General features: G+C 37.6%; 1 protein-coding gene across 1 annotated transcript in view; it reads right to left on the reverse strand.

The window, feature by feature from the left end:
* Positions 1 to 15,985, reverse strand: part of SH3RF3 (SH3 domain containing ring finger 3) — a 220,634-nt gene that overhangs the window by 39,186 nt on the left and 165,463 nt on the right. The window contains exons 4-5 of the mRNA XM_088136560.1: positions 14,800 to 15,156; positions 652 to 752 (exon numbers count right to left, since the gene is read on the reverse strand). Coding sequence (XP_087992686.1) covers positions 652 to 752; positions 14,800 to 15,156 — 458 coding nt within the window. The remainder of the gene's footprint in view (positions 1 to 651; positions 753 to 14,799; positions 15,157 to 15,985) is intronic.

The raw sequence follows: 15,985 nt of genomic DNA on the forward strand, positions 1-15,985 counted from the left end.
GAAGTTATTACAAAGGTAATGAATGAAATGGTGAAAGATACTCACCATCTCCAAAACTGATCAGAATATTTTGAATGGAAGTTCTTTCAAGGGAACATTCCAGCGGACAGAAAATGTTGGATCCAAGGAAAAGAAAATTGGGCTTGGTCTGTTTTTTTTTTCTTGACTGTGTAATTTAATTTCAATTAGTATTTAATCATTCTATTTTTAGTTTTTTTCACTGAAACTAAAAGTTTTGCAGGTACCATGTTAATGTTGTAACTTCATTTACTGTACTAAATACACAACTGGATGAATTTTATTTTATGAACCACACTTCCTAACATAATATAGTCTCAGGTGTTCAATTGTATAGGAATATTATTTCATAAATGGTCTAATTATAATATCAGATGTTCCCTATTAGATAGGCACATTGCCTGCCAAGTAATCATTCACAGAACTGTAATAAGTAACTTGGAAGCTAAAACTGGGCTCTGTGAAGTAAGTGACCTGGCCTTTCACTCTTCACTTTTCAATTTTGGCAGAAGGCTGGGTCATCCAAATCAGTGATAACCATGGTGAGGTGCTCTGCAATGGATCAACATTTTCGAAGTATAAATAATAAAACCAAAATGATACATTGCTCTTTGGAGCAAAACTTCTGCTTACATATTGAGTGGTAGCTGGACCTTTGGTGGTGTTCCTTGATCTCCAACAATTGCACTTGTTCTGTGTCCAGCCATGGTTGCAGATCCAGCTGAAGTAGAATCCTAGAAGCAATAGAAGTGGAGAAAAATGAAAGGAATGCATCATTTTAGGAAATATTTAATATCATTAGAAGTTAGTGCTGTACCTCTTCCCTCTTTAGTACAAATGTCAGCACTGACATAAACAAGGTTGTGAGCTCTACTGTAGTCAGCAGCCATTTACATATTGTTTGATAAGCACAGGACACAAAGATAGCATTCTTCCACAATATTCTAATCACTCTAAGATTACATTTGATTTTCCCTTGCCTTTGCTCCTAGCAGTGTCCAGAAAACCCCTTAGACACCTGTCACTGACTGTAACAAGGTTGTCCTCCCCAACTTGTTTTGCTATTGCAAAATAACAAAATAGCTATTGGAAGCTGTTTTTTCAGGGGCTTTTTGGATGCGTTCAATTGGATGTAATATGCAGCAGCTAGTAAGTCTTCTAAAGATTTCACATTCATTCTTGTGATTGAATTGTATGACCTCCAATAAATGCGTATTTTATTTATTAGCATCCTTTTTTTCTTTAGGATAGGTTCTTTAGTTTTATACATTCTAACAACATAATTTTTGCAGAAGGATCACTTGATTGTTCTCAGCAATGGTCAAAGCTCCACTGTAATATAACTAGAAATCTGAGCAAACTGCATTCAGAAAATCAGTATTTTGTTTCAGCCTAAGACAAGGTTAGTCTCTCCATCACTGGGACTATGCTTAATTTGATAAGAGCTGTGTATAATACTTGATATATTTGTTAAAAAAATAAGATGGTTATCAATTGCTCCAATATGGTTATTTTGTATATTACTTTTTATAATCAGCCAGAAATGTTAATCTCTTTAGTGATTGGAGCGGAACCACAGAGCAATAAAATAATACCTATTGTCATTGTAACTCAGTTTGTACTGATTTTTTTTATTCTGAGCTCATACTTCATTGTCAAAAGGGAAACCAGATCCACCACTGATGAAACATACTGTTTTAAAAAATAAAAATACTTATGCCTTCTCTAATTTCTAACAGTAAAAACTAGTTTGGAAGGGAGTATACTGGAGATGAGGCTAAATTTTGCCCTTTTTGAAAGAGCCTATTCAAGAAAAGAAATGTTAAAAGCTCTTCTGGCTATTCCTTGACAAATTTAGAAGAAATTACAGCTCTTTTTAATAAACTCTTTGTTCCATCATTCTCTCTCAGTTGACGGAATCTGGACCAATGGTTTTAAAAGTTTCCAAGGTTTGGCAACATATGATATGATATAACATATCACTTATTCAGCTATAAAGAGTCCTGATATGAAATATATTTATAAATCCTTCCTCTTCTTTATGTCACCTTGTGGGATTTTACAAATCCCTGAGCTAAGACACATTTCAGAAGCTGTGAAGTGTGACAAAGTTTTAATGCTTCTTTCCAACTCACTGTCTCTTAATCTTAAAACTTCTATCAGTCATTTACTTAGCTGATTGTAGCACCAGGGACTGGTACAAAGGCAACAGTGTAGAAGGACCAGTTTTTAATGCTGAATGTTGGACATCTGGTTTTCTAATGAATTGTCCTTCTGAACAGTACAGGTAGTCCTCGACTTACGATTGGTCCTTGCACTTATGACTGTTGCAGTGTCCCCGCAGTCATGTGATCAAAATTTGGGTGCTTGGCAACAGGCATGTATTTATGACAGCTGCAGTATCCCAGGGTCATGTGATTGCCATTTGTGACCTTCCCAGGGGGCTCCCAATAAGCAAAGTCAATGGGGGAAGCTGGATTTGCTTAGTGACCATTTGATTCACTTAACAACAATGGCAAAAAAGGTCGTAAAATTGGGCACGACTCACTTAATGACTGTATCACTTAGTGATGAAAGGTCTGGTCCCAATTGTGGTCATAAGTCAAGGACTACCTGTGCACACATACAGGAGAGTAAGACTCTGCAGAGGAGGGTTGGGAAGAAGAAATATATTGGACCTAAAACATCTGGACTTTCTCCCTTCCTCCAAGAGCTCAGAACACAGCAAAAATGCAAACAAATAACACTTTTTTTGAGTCATACAAATACCAGTTTGGCTCTCTCAGTAGCTCAGATCAGACCAAAAAAACCTGGCCAAAATCAGTCCCCATATGCTACTGATACAAATAATCCCTTAATATGGTTCTCTTTAGCTGTACTCCTAAAATTCCCAAGCCAGGCCCAGTCTTGACACATTCGGAGTGGACCAGGTTGGTGAAGACTGAAGAAATATAGTATGTGACATGGATTTTCCGTGTGTAGATCTGTATCCATCAATAACATATGCTTTTCCAAAAAAAGTGCAGGGAATTGAACAAAACAGACTTTGTAAATCATGGGTCTCCAGGTGAAGTTCCTATGTCATGAATTTTAAGCCTAGTAGATTTTTTTGGACATTTATTTATTTTACAACATTTGTATCCCACTAACTTTACAAAGTCTGGGCAGCTCACAATAATTACAATTTAAAACCATAAAAATATCATAACTGAAACAATGCACCATAAGGGAGCTATAGGATAATCCCACACCATAATTACTCAGTTCCAAAAGCTCTTTTAAAGAACCAGTCTTAGCAGATGTCCTAAAATTAACAAAATAGAGGATATCCAATATTGAAAAAGCTTGTCACTTTAACTTCCTAGAAAGAGGGGACCATTGACATTCTTTTCTAGGATGACGTAACACGACAGTTCCTAAAATAATTATGACTCAAGTCATAAAGGACTTTATGAGTCATCACCAACAGCCTGAATTGTACTTGGAAATGTATTGGTAACCAATGCAGCACCCATTCAAGGATTGTCCGCTCAGAATGAGTAGGGAGGCCATCAGCAAACACAATTGCTTCTGCACACACAGCAACTCCATTTTGCCAGAATTTAGCCTGGTTTCATCCCACCCAATTCTTTACTGCCTTTGGACATTGGGGCAGCCTCAATGGACATCCACAGCCTTACCAGGGTAGAGAGAGATAATCTGTAGATTGATAATACCCCATCCAAGCCAGCAGATGATATCCCAATAGAAGATATCCCCTGGTGGCTTAATATAGATGATAAATACCATTCTTTTGCTCATGAAACATTATATTACATAGGACAGAATGAAAGCTATCTGGGTATGCAGGCCCATTGGCTTGATTTCCAGAGGGAAGTGTTACATGATATATTTGCAATTAATTTACATTTACTTCCTACCTAATCTCAAGACTCAGGGCAAGACACGCTGTATCTGTATGATAGCTATTGTGGTTAGGTTTTATGATGATAAAATAGTGGAATGTGTGATTGAAGATAATTCTGGTCAAATATATTATCACTTGTGCAAACCTTGCCTATTTAATTATGTCTGTTTTCAAATATCATATTGGAAGAGTTAGAACTTAATACCTTGTAAAATGATGTTTTGCATAAATCAGGTTGTTTGTGGTTTGGCTTTGCTAAGTATAATATGCACACTTATATTTTGTTTTTTTCAGGAAACAGTAAGAATGCTTGCAAGAGGGCATTTTGATTTAGAGGGCCAATAATCTGCAGAAAATTACATTTCATTGATCTATGATCATAGTGATCTTTTAACAGATTCTTTGCTTCCCAACATAGTGACATATTTGTTTAGGAAAGCATGAATTTAAAGAAAACAAATCATGAAATCTAGAAAAGTAAAATTAAAAAAAACTCTTCTATTTTGTTAATGAGTCAAACATCTGACTTAGTTTTTAACTAACTATATGAGAGGGAAATGATCATTTATATATGCATCTGTCTCCAAGAAAAGGAAACAGATGAAAATCAAACACAAAACCAAATGGAAAACAGCTACTTGAGACTGCGGTGCTGTAAATGTGTTTGGGATTATGATTATCAAATGCAAGGACCCAGAAGGAACTGGGGTAGAGGAAAAAGGCAAAAGGAAGGATATCTGTTGGTTTTTACCACTTTCTTGCTACTGCTAGTTGCTACATACATGCTAATTAGTCTTTCCTTTTTTTCCCCCTACCTTTCCTTTTCCAATGTCATCTGTTGCTTATGCTTAATTCCAGTTGCCCAAATACTTCTCTCTTCCATAGCTTTCTTCATGGCCAGATTTTTATTAATACAGGACACTTCTTTTCCTCAATTTTACTACAGGGTATGAGGAACAAGGGAAACATCTTAGAGCCCTTGCAAACATTGTCATTGCTCAACACTCAACCAATAATGGTGACAGTTTCCTATTGAGATGATACCGCGGATAGGTTAGGAAGATAGATAGAGGACAAGGCATTTATCTGTACAGAGAATAATTTATTGGCAAAGCTACACCTTATCACAGTTACTGTAGCCAATGGGAGGCAGGTAAGTTGACAAGACCTCTTTAAGTTCTTGAAAGCAAAGGCAAAGTTTGGTGGAATGGAATTGTTTGGCACATACAACACAATAAGCACTTTGTGGAGTCCTTGGGGTTCTCTGAGCTTGGTTTTTTTCTTGCAAACATTTTGTTACCTGGCTAGGTAACATCTTCAGTGCTAGGCTAGCCCTGAAGATGTTACCTAGCCAGGTAACGAAACGTTTGCAAGAAAACAACCAAGCTCAGAAAACCCCAAGGACTCCACAGTTCAACCCTGAGCTACACATATTCTCTTCTATTAATAAGCACTTCTTTGAATCGTTTTTCCACTTCTAGCAATAGCCCATTAAAGACAAAGGTCAACATACAGCTAAAAAAACAATGGGACAACCAGTTTGATGTAGTGGTTAAGGCACCAGGCTAGAATCCAGGAGACTATGAGTTCTAGTCCTGTCTTAGGTATGAAGCCAGATGAATGACCCTGGGCCAGTCCCTCTCTCTTAGCCCTAGAAAGGAAGCAAGGGCAAACCACTTCTGAAAATCCTGCCAAGAAAACTTCAGGGACTAGTTCAGGCAGTCGCCAGGAGTCAACACTGACTCGAAGGCATTAAAAAACAAAAACAAAAGTGTGGTTTTGGCAACACCCCAAGTATGTGATATGTCTGTTTTGATATCTGCTGTTCTCTTTGGGGTGGGAAATAATAAAGTTATCATTGGTAGAAGGTCTTTTCTCTATTGTGCTGTTCGCTGTGTGGGCTTTTTCAGTGTCTAAAGACTGATATTCAGCTAAGATCTGATCAGTTTGGACCTGCTCAGACTTTAGGATAAGTTCAAATTGGTAAATTATATACACACACACACACACATTGAACAGCCATAACAGTTTCTATTTCCAGCCTGAATTTTGTTTTTCACAGTTCCATAGTAACGGCTAAACAGCAATATCAGATACTTTTTAGCTTCTTTGATGGTATTTTCAAGATGAATGGGAACCATGAGACCTATAACAAAACAGCAATACAGACCAACATTACTACAAGTTCAAAATGCTATTATTATTGCTACTGGGTAAGTATTGTGTTAGTCTAAATTTGAAATTAATTTAAAAGTGTGCAGTAATGCCATATTTATTAATGGAAATCAGATGTTCTTTCATGCCTTCATTGCATATTTATATTTTATCCTTAAGGTGAGAGAGAGAAACTTAGATTCCACCTATAGAGCTTAATAATATGGGATCCTCTGGCAATATCTCAGCTAGAAAAATGACTAATGGTCTCTGAGATTCATGCTACTCATTTCCGCCAAATCCACTGACTAACCAGTGGGTCATGCAGCTACTCCAAGCCTTAATGCTCTTAGAAATAATGTCAAAGCACTGAATTTATATTTGCACTATCAACTCCTGGCAAGAAAGAGCTACACCCGAGATAAAGTATTCTCATCAAATGTTAATTAACAAAGTGGGAGTTAGGGCATCCAATGACTCCAGAACACAGCATTTCTTTTAATGGTGCAATATATTAATAAACACCCCTACACACATTGATAAAATGTAATTACAGCTGCAGATGGGCACACACAAGCTACTTCTCTACTGCAGGAGGCGATAAACATCAATTCCTGCTATAGATTTATCTAACCCATAAATTACTGAAACATCTGTGGCACTTCTAACTCTTGCCTACACCAGGCAGCGTGAGAGGCTAGAAAATAAACTACGGCTGAGTTGTTTCTGTGTAGCTGGTTGGGGATATTAAGATCATTCTGTAGTAACCAAGAGCATCTGTTTAATGAAACACCATTCTGAGGAGGACCCAAACTGCAGAGCTTGTGTGAATGAGCTTTTCACTTGTCACTTGCATGATCGGCAGCTTGTCCTGGCCAAGAGAGAGAATTTACACTGACTTTCCTATGAGATGAGCAAAAAATGTACAATATGATTTCATGAATATTTATTACTTTATTTGGTAGTAAGTGTGACTTAATTCAACTTGGCTTCTTCTCCAGTAAGAGAAAATGAATGATAGGTTTTAATCATATTTGCAATTCTGGTTTGAAATTTCTATACAATAATCAGTTCAGGTGCAGAAAAAGATAATGTTCATTTTAGTTAAATAGCCATTTAAATAACGCAAAGTGTTAAGTGCAGACATTATTCTTATGAGCTCATATGGCTGCACAGACAAATAGAGAACTAAACTGGGTAGCTCCTCATAGTATATCTCATAACTACTATTTGAGTACTCCCCTTTCTAACACTGTTTCATATTCCTGTTTGTGACCAAGAGTTTCAAGTTAGGAATGCAGAAAGTTGTCATTTCAGGGTGTCAAGATGATTGTTAACGTGAAATCACTTGCCTCAATCACAGAACTTTATGAATAGCTCAAACCGCCTCCAGTGTCTGCCACCAATTCTTCCATCCTTTTACCCATAAAAAACGTCTGAAGTTGTGAAAAGCAAACTAGCAACAAAATGCATTATGATGAATAGTGGTCTCTGTGAAAGTGTCTTCATTTAAAGCTTTCTCATGCTCTGGTAGGTGTACTCAAGAAGCCCCCCAAAGAATGAAGAATAACAATACTTAAATTTAATTTGCCTTAGGGAATTGGTATGACTGACTAGGATGGATGTATTTGTTAATTTCCAGATTTCTATTTCAAGCATTTCAAGAATAGTGTTACTGCAGGCAGCAGCAGTAATTTTAGATTGATTCAAAACATATTGGTGACCTTGGGTGATCATAAATATAGACACAGCTGCCCAACAGTAATTCTTACGAGTGCGGTAATGGAAAACGTATTTTCCCCCTCTACATGCTAAACATGTCTTCTGCCACAGGTGTATATGGGAGGATCTTCACACCTATCAGCTTTCTGAGTGACTTTTTAAAAAAAATTTTTTTTTGTAACTTTTAAAAGTTACAGTTTTTTACAAAACTGTAAAAAAATAAACACAAAAATGTGCAGTTTGTATAACATACGTGGAATAGTACAACATGCTCAGTTTTTTTTAAATTAAACACAGAGCCATGCTCATATTATGAACATATGCAAATCTCCACCTCAATGTATGTGATTATATGACCTTGGTGCTTTGTCTCAGTATGGCTAATCAACTCAAACCAACATTCTGGGCTTGGGAGGAAGCCAGCTGAATTTGATACAAAAAGCAGTTTGAACTCATGAGCTCATCTGATATGTTATGAGTATAGCTATCATTATTCACAAAAACAATATTTCTTTGGAACAGAGAATTATTTGACTCTGTCCGAGTCAAAAACAAAAGGGGATTTGGATTGATTTCTCCTAGTCTCCCACGCACAGCCATAAAACTAAATCTTTGTTTTTGGCTTATTTCACTTTTAAATATAATCCGTATGGTTCTTATCTTTAGTCTGCCAATGAACTTCTACAGTCTACAAATTTGGAGACCGTTTCTTGTTTTATACGAAGAGTCAGATATATGTACCCACATCCTTTTATATTGGAAAATCATTAAGAGAGACTCTGTTTTTTAGTGTTGCTATTGCAACTTATCATTCTGCACCAAGATTGCTTTCATCTTCAAAATACATACCATACAGTTGGGAAGTAGGTATTATCTCTAATTGTGAACAAATGTACACTCTGTTCAAGATCAGAATTTATTTTGAACACATACAAGCAGTGTTGTTGCATTCTTACCTCCCAGCTCAGGTTATATAGTGAGAAGCAGCCATGCTTTATTATTTATGAGATTCATCTTTGGTCAGAAAAACCTAGGGATTTGGAGCTAGCTGACCTGTGACCTTTCCAAAGAGCAAAGAAGAATAATTCATAAGGGGTTCAAATGGAGCGAAGATGAGACATCTGAGGCCTAGGCAAGATTGGTAAGCCAAGTGGGACTTCCTCTGCTGTTCAGAGCAGTATACTTTCGAATATCTTCTCTATGAACCTCACTCAGGCTCAGTTTTATCACTGGCCTGCAGCTATATTACATTCTCAATACAAATCAATTTAACTAGCCTATAAGAACAGACAGACACAATTTAGAAGGCCATTTTTTAAATTTTATGGCTGCATTCAGTGAGTGGGCATCAAATGTGCTAAATGCAAATTAAGTTGAGGCAGGGCACATACTGATCAAGACAATACAGGTTTCTACAAAAAACAAACATTAAAAAAAAAACCCACCACTAAATCCTTTGCTTCCTAGGGCTGTTGAAAGCTATTCCTGTGCTTTTTGTGACTATGGCAGTTAGAATCCATTAGTTTCATGCTTTTTAGACAACAAAAAGGCTTAAGACCACTACTTGTTTTCAAATGCATTTATAGCAGCACAAGAAATTTATGTGCTTATTACTGACAAGCAGGGAACAGTTGAGACTTGAAGAATAATCTTTGTAGTTTTGGATACTGAGCACAGCAGTATCCCTAAATGCAGATTTTTTCCTGAGATGTTATGTTGTACCGTATAGTATTAAACATAGTTATTTAATGTAATAGTGCTACATGCATTTTGCAAGTTAATTTCTTGTAATATGTTAACATATCTAGGTTTTAATGTACAGAAAGTCTTAAGTATGTAAGTCCTGCATCTACCTCACTGAAATCAAGAGGATCTAATTCGAGTAAACCATCTTTTGCATCAGGATGTGAATAATATTACCAAACTTTTAAAAATTGCCAATAATCTCTGATGAAATACAAATACATTTTACAAAATATTTAAATAATAAAGTAACCGACTGCCCCTCTTAATAAACATAAATCCTGTTGGACTTTGTATTTCTCATTTATTTGGTTTGCATATTCAGAAAATGCTTTAATAAAGACTCTGGTTCCAAGCAACATTTCAAGCATTATCCTAAAAGATACATAATTGCAGTAAAGTAGATCTGTTTGATCTATTCGAAAATAGCACTTACAGTGATTTTCTTCCTTAGTGAATATAGAATTCTGCCATCAGAGTGAGCATAAATGCAACTAGTAATTGTAGAAAAGTTGGTGCAAGGCAGGTGTGGTTAAAGCTCTTAAGCAAATTAGAAGGAGGTGGCCATGGTAGTCACAGCTATAGGTCATGGAAAGAGACAGCAAGCTCTCCCTAGACTTCCTGATGTCCAGGTTATAATTTAACTAGCCTAAAGTGGGAAGGGGGATAGAATGAAGGGATAAAAGGCTAGTTTGGGGGAAGAGGCAAAGAGCTACTACTTCAAAAACATACATAGGACCCCAACTTTGGGTGTGGTGAGGGAGAAAAGGGAAAGAAGAAAGGAAGAGTGCTTAGAACCAGCAGCCAGGGATAACAGTTTATCTTTTATAAACAAAGAAAAGAGAAAAGACATTAAGCGTTGTACCAAGTATCCTCAAGTGCTGGTTGGTAGCTTGACTGCTACACGGCATAAGGAGCTGTGAGACAATCACCTTGTGAATTCAGCTGGGGGTGAATTTTGGTTCGGAAGGCCAAGATGAAGAAAAGCAGAGATAACAGACTGGAGGGAACTTGGAAGCAATAGAGAGGAACGCTGCTACATGGGACTCCATACCAAGCCAATTATGGTCAATATTTTTGCCAAGGGACAGGGAGAGCTCCACTTTTTAAAATATACTTTTATTATAATTTTTCAATGCAATAAAAGTATAAAAAAAGAAGATAGAAAATAAGAAAAAAGAACGGAGAGCTCCATTGTTTAAACAGGACAATGGAGAATTCATCCCCACTGAGATCAATACCTTAACTGAAATCAATACCTTAAGATTGTTTAATGCTAGCAATGTACCTGTGTTATACTGTTCATGTATCTGTACACTGTTTCCAAGTGATGTAAATAAAAGTTGTAATAAGCTCACAACAGGGGCAGGATATTTTTTACTAGATACTCCAGAACTTGCTCCATAGAGTCCCTCTGCTGAGGGCAGCAGGCCTGATGAGAATCAATTCTATAGGAGAGCTCAAAGAGATTCTGCTTAGGAAACTGCAGGAGTTGGGGGTGATCAGCTCTTGAATTTAGGGTTAACTTTAATGTTACAATGGAGGCTACATAAACTAAACTGACCTTCCAATGTATTGATGGGATCACAGGTTTGGAGCTTAGATTAGCAAAATGCCATTATGGGGAAATTCCACAACCAACTCTCACTACTTAGAATTCCCTGAAGTCCTCTTGCTTTCCATTATTGTTCTGTGACACAGTACCACACCCATCATGAGAGTGATAATTAAGCATTTATTCGTAGAAATTTCCATCAGAGATGGAACTTGCTGCCTACGGTAAGATCTGACATTGCCACAGATATGTGAATATAGCAATGGCATGGTTGTTTCAGATCTAGATGGCCTTTCCTGTGATTCTAATCTTCACATTCAAGATGCCATGAAATATCGCCACAGAAAAATAGTTCTTATACACTAGAGCAATGTTTCTCAACTGTGGCAACTTTAAGATGTGTGGACTTCAACTCCCAGGATTCCTGAGCCAGCCTTGCTGGCTGGAGAATCCTGGGAGTTGAAGTCCACACATCTTAAAGTTGCCACGGTTGAGAAACACTGCACTAGAGGCTATTAGAAAACCAGGCTTGTGTTTTTACTGCAACAGGATGTGGAAGAGATCTATGGATTTTGGTTTGTTGCAATCCAAGGAACTGTGATATTAAAGGATGGTTACAGTGAGTATTTTTTAAACATACAATTGTTTACCCAGACATACTACTTACTAAATAGTAAAACATGAAGTCTGGACCCACAGATTACGTAGTGAGAATAGCATTTATAGCTCCTTTTTTAAAGTCACAGCCTTACAAAATGGCTGCTGCTGGTTCTTTATAAGACGATATTAGTGTTCCCCATATGGTTGTATCCTTGAGTATGTATGATTGCATAAAGAAAATATGCACCCTTCATTTTTTAGCAAACTTGATTTTGCTTCCTTGGGAGGATTTTATTTTATTACCCCACTTCTAACAGCAGCTTTCCACACCACAATTTGCATTTTAAACCTAGGGAGCCATAAAAGCATTTTGCAAAACAACATGTAAAAGCTGCTATTGCCTCTGCATCACTGTATGTATGGGAGGGCAATTTAAAGCCAATTTTAGTTTACACAAACCTTTTTGCTTGGCTAAAAGGACTCCCTGTATTGCAGTCTCTGCTCCTCCTACATGAAAAGTACAACACAACCAGTCCATTTTGGACAGCTCTTGCAAATCTGCTGTATTGTAAAACTTGTAGGCTTCCATATGCTCTTGGAAAACAGAAGTGTGTAAAGAACAGCGCATGGAAAGAAAACACTAGGCAGAGTCTTAGAAAAAGCTTACTTCATTCTGATGTGTAGACTAGTAGAAACAGTACCTTTCACTGCATGCTTCTAGATTTTCATTAAAGTTTTAAAAAGCTTTCTTAATGTAAATTGGTCTATTGGGTAAATGCCCAATAACATTTCTTCCCACAGAGGAAAAAAAGAAACATGTTACAATAACATGGTCCTATGCCTCTCTGCCCAGAAATGAGCCCTACTGAGCTCAATGGGACTCAATCCAGGCAAGTCTTTAAATGGCTGCAAGCAAGGTTGGAAGTATTTGGTCCTCCTGATGATGTTGATTCACAACTCCTAGCAATCCTAGCTAGTAAAACCAATGATGAGGAACTCTGGGAATTGTAGTTCAGCAGAAAAAAAATCAAAAGGTTTTATATCCTTTATCTCAGCTTTAAAAGATACCACTAAAGTAGTAGTAGTAATTACTATTATAGTAATGTTATTATTTGATTAATGTCTTAATTTTTTTCATACAAATCAGAAGTACTGTAGAAGTGTTATGTCTTCCAGATGTTTTGGACTACAGCGCCTGCAAACTCTGTATCTTTTCCCCTAATTCCATGATTATCCCTCTGCAGCTGCTGCACAATCCTGGGAAATCGTATATTTGATTTAAGGAGTTGCAGAAAGGCACTATGTTCATGGGCCTGCATGCTCCAAAACATCTTTTTGCTCTCAAACCTGCACATCTGTAATATATATGAAAATAAAGTTTGAAAAATTATTTAAAAAGTTGTTGTTTTTCTTAGCATTTCTTTGGCACGGTTGGAGTCTACTGGTTTTGGCACTGCACTTGCCTAGTTCTTTATCACAAAGCTTTGTTTAACAACTGGCTTATTGCAGAGTGACACTGATTGGGCTTGAGAGGAAGCAGCTGGCCCAAGATCACCCAGCTGTCTTCTGTGCCTAGGAGAAGACTAAAATCTGGATTTCTCTACTCCTAGTCCAGCACCGTAACCACTATACCAGGGTTCCTCAACTTTAGCAACTTTAAGATGGGTGGACTTCAACTCCCAGAATTCCCCAGCCAGCATGGTGGGCTGGGGAATTCTGGGAGTTGAAGTCCACCCATCTTAAAGTTGCTAAGGTTGAGGAACCCTGCACTATAGCATGCCGCCTCTCTATCATCACTTAAAAAAAGTATATATATTTAACAATTAAAACCAAAGCAACAAATATGTGTAATAACTAAAATACCAGCTAAAAGCTGAAGCCAGAACAAATCCATACCACCACCACCACTCCTGAAACTGAATACTATCTTTTTAAAAATGCTTAAAAGCCATTAATGACAAAACTGGGGAACAGAAGCAGAAAGCCAGTGCTGCTAAAGTTAGCTCTCAGACTTTGAGAGAAGATAGTACTTGCTTAGACTCCAAAAACACCCCAAAGTATAGTACCAAATGAACAGAACACGTTTTCTTGCAACAGATTTTTTTAAAAACAGATTTGTGTCACTTAGCTTTATACAGTCAAAGGAGTTTTCCATGAGGCATCCTCAACTGCTTGCATGAGAAATTCTCCAGAAATTTGGAATTTGGAAACTTTAATGCAGTGTTTCTCAACCTGAGCAACTTTAAGATGTGCGGACTTCAACTCCCAGAATTCCTGGCTGGGGAACTCTGGGAATTGAAGTCCACACATCTTAAAGTTGCCCAGGCTGAAAAACACTGCTTTAATGATTATCTGAGCAGATACCAATCCTGTATGTATAATGCACAAAGATCCCAAAGAATAACACACTGAACAGGGCCAATGAATCACAACATTAGTGTTACGATACAACAATATTACAGCATTTTTAATGTACTGATAATAACGGCTAATGAGTGCTTCAAGTTCAGCTCATCTACTGGTGACTACATGAATACATTCATGTAATTTTCTTGGCAACAGTATTAAATTAAAAAAGTTTCTCTAAAGAGGTTTACAGCAGAGTAGAACCATATTACAAAATCCTATCATGCTGCATGTATCATGGGGAAAACTCACCACACAGACAAATCCCCTATGACCTTATCTAAGCCAAAGTCAACTTGACACCCTATTCTTGCCTCAAGGCAATCCCTGAACAATGTTTTGCCTGTTTGCCTTTTTTATGGGATGAACAACATATGCTGATGATGCTTCTGGGGGAAAATGGGGAAGAGTGACAAATGAAATTATAGAACAGACCTATTTCATCTTTTCCTCCTTAACAGATTTAGATGTTCTGTTTCTGTTTTATTTTTTAAGATGACAGTAGAAGAGGGAAAATACAAAGTAACATAATTAAAATCTTGTTTTATTAGGATGTTATTTTGGGGAATTTCTGCCACCCAATTCCTCTGCTTGCTGGGTTGACTATAATTCAATAGCCAAAGCATATGAAGGGGTTAGTTCTATCTGGTCTCTCCCATCCTTGACTGAGTATTGTGGTTAATTGATAGTTTACCTGGACTGGCGCACTGGTGGAGAGATGAGCCACATCTCCAATTCTGGCTGCAGCACGGGGGTCGCTTGAACTTATCAGGACCGGGGCGCTAATCTCCATGGAATGCCTATTGTTACTCATGGCCTGGGAGGTTTTGTGGGTCATACTGAGCGCAGTGAAGGAGTGGCGCTTCTTGGCATTCTTCTTGCCATCAATGTGCCGCTGAATGGCACTGACTGCTCCGGCACTGTTCAGGGTACAGCACTGGGCTGTGCTTATGGCCAGGTTAGTGTCAGCTGGCAAAGGGACATCGCTGCCAGATGCAGCAGCTACATTGGTCTTGTCCATCTCAATAAGCTGCTTAGCTGATTCGTTGAGCTACAAGAAGAAATAAAAAAAGAAGGGGGCATTACCGAGGTGTTATAGTTGGATAGCTATAGAATTCAAATTCCATCATCAATTGAGAGCGTAAACAGTAGAAGTCCATCATCCTAACCATGATATTTTGCTAGTACTGTAACTTACACATATCAATACAATCCTATGTATGTTTGTTTTCAAAAATAGATCCCACCTAGGTTCAGCTAGAACTTACTGTTAATTAATGTATATGCGACTAACAGATTTCTCTCTTTTATCAGCAGATTGCAACACACATGAACAGTGGCTATAATTTGGAATAAAAATATTTTGTTACATAGATGGTTTGTTGTAACAGGAGCCAATTCCTCCCATGCAGTTGGTACAATGGACTAAAATCCCACTGAATTAGTCTTCTTTGGAGAAACTGAAGTTATTATTTATTTATTCAGATCAGCCCTGTCATAGAGGCATTAAGGCCATACAATGAGAAAAAGAAGGCGGTATTACAGAGCTGTAACTCTATTAGTGCAGTGCAAAATTTACAGTTCTATCACTGAAATGAGACATTATTTCACGCAAATCCTAAATATAAAAACAGAAGACTTCCTTCCTTCCTTGCCTGTGAATCAGTGTTGATTCCTGGCAACTGCCTGGACTAGTCCCTGCATTTTTCTTGGCAAAATTTCAGAAGTGGTTTGCCATTGCCTGCTTCCTAGGGCTGAGAGAGAGGGACTGGCCCAAGGTTACCCAGCCAGCTTTGTGCCTAAGGTGGGACTAGAACTCCAGTCTCCCAATTTCTAGCCTGAGGTCTTAACCACTGCACCAAACTGGCTCTTATCTTTCT

The sequence above is a fragment of the Python bivittatus genome, unplaced genomic scaffold (assembly GCF_059951505.1).
Source record: "Python bivittatus isolate LINGU-HERP-01145 unplaced genomic scaffold, Pbiv_v1 ctg000060_np1212, whole genome shotgun sequence".
NCBI classification, from domain to species: domain Eukaryota; kingdom Metazoa; phylum Chordata; class Lepidosauria; order Squamata; family Pythonidae; genus Python; species Python bivittatus.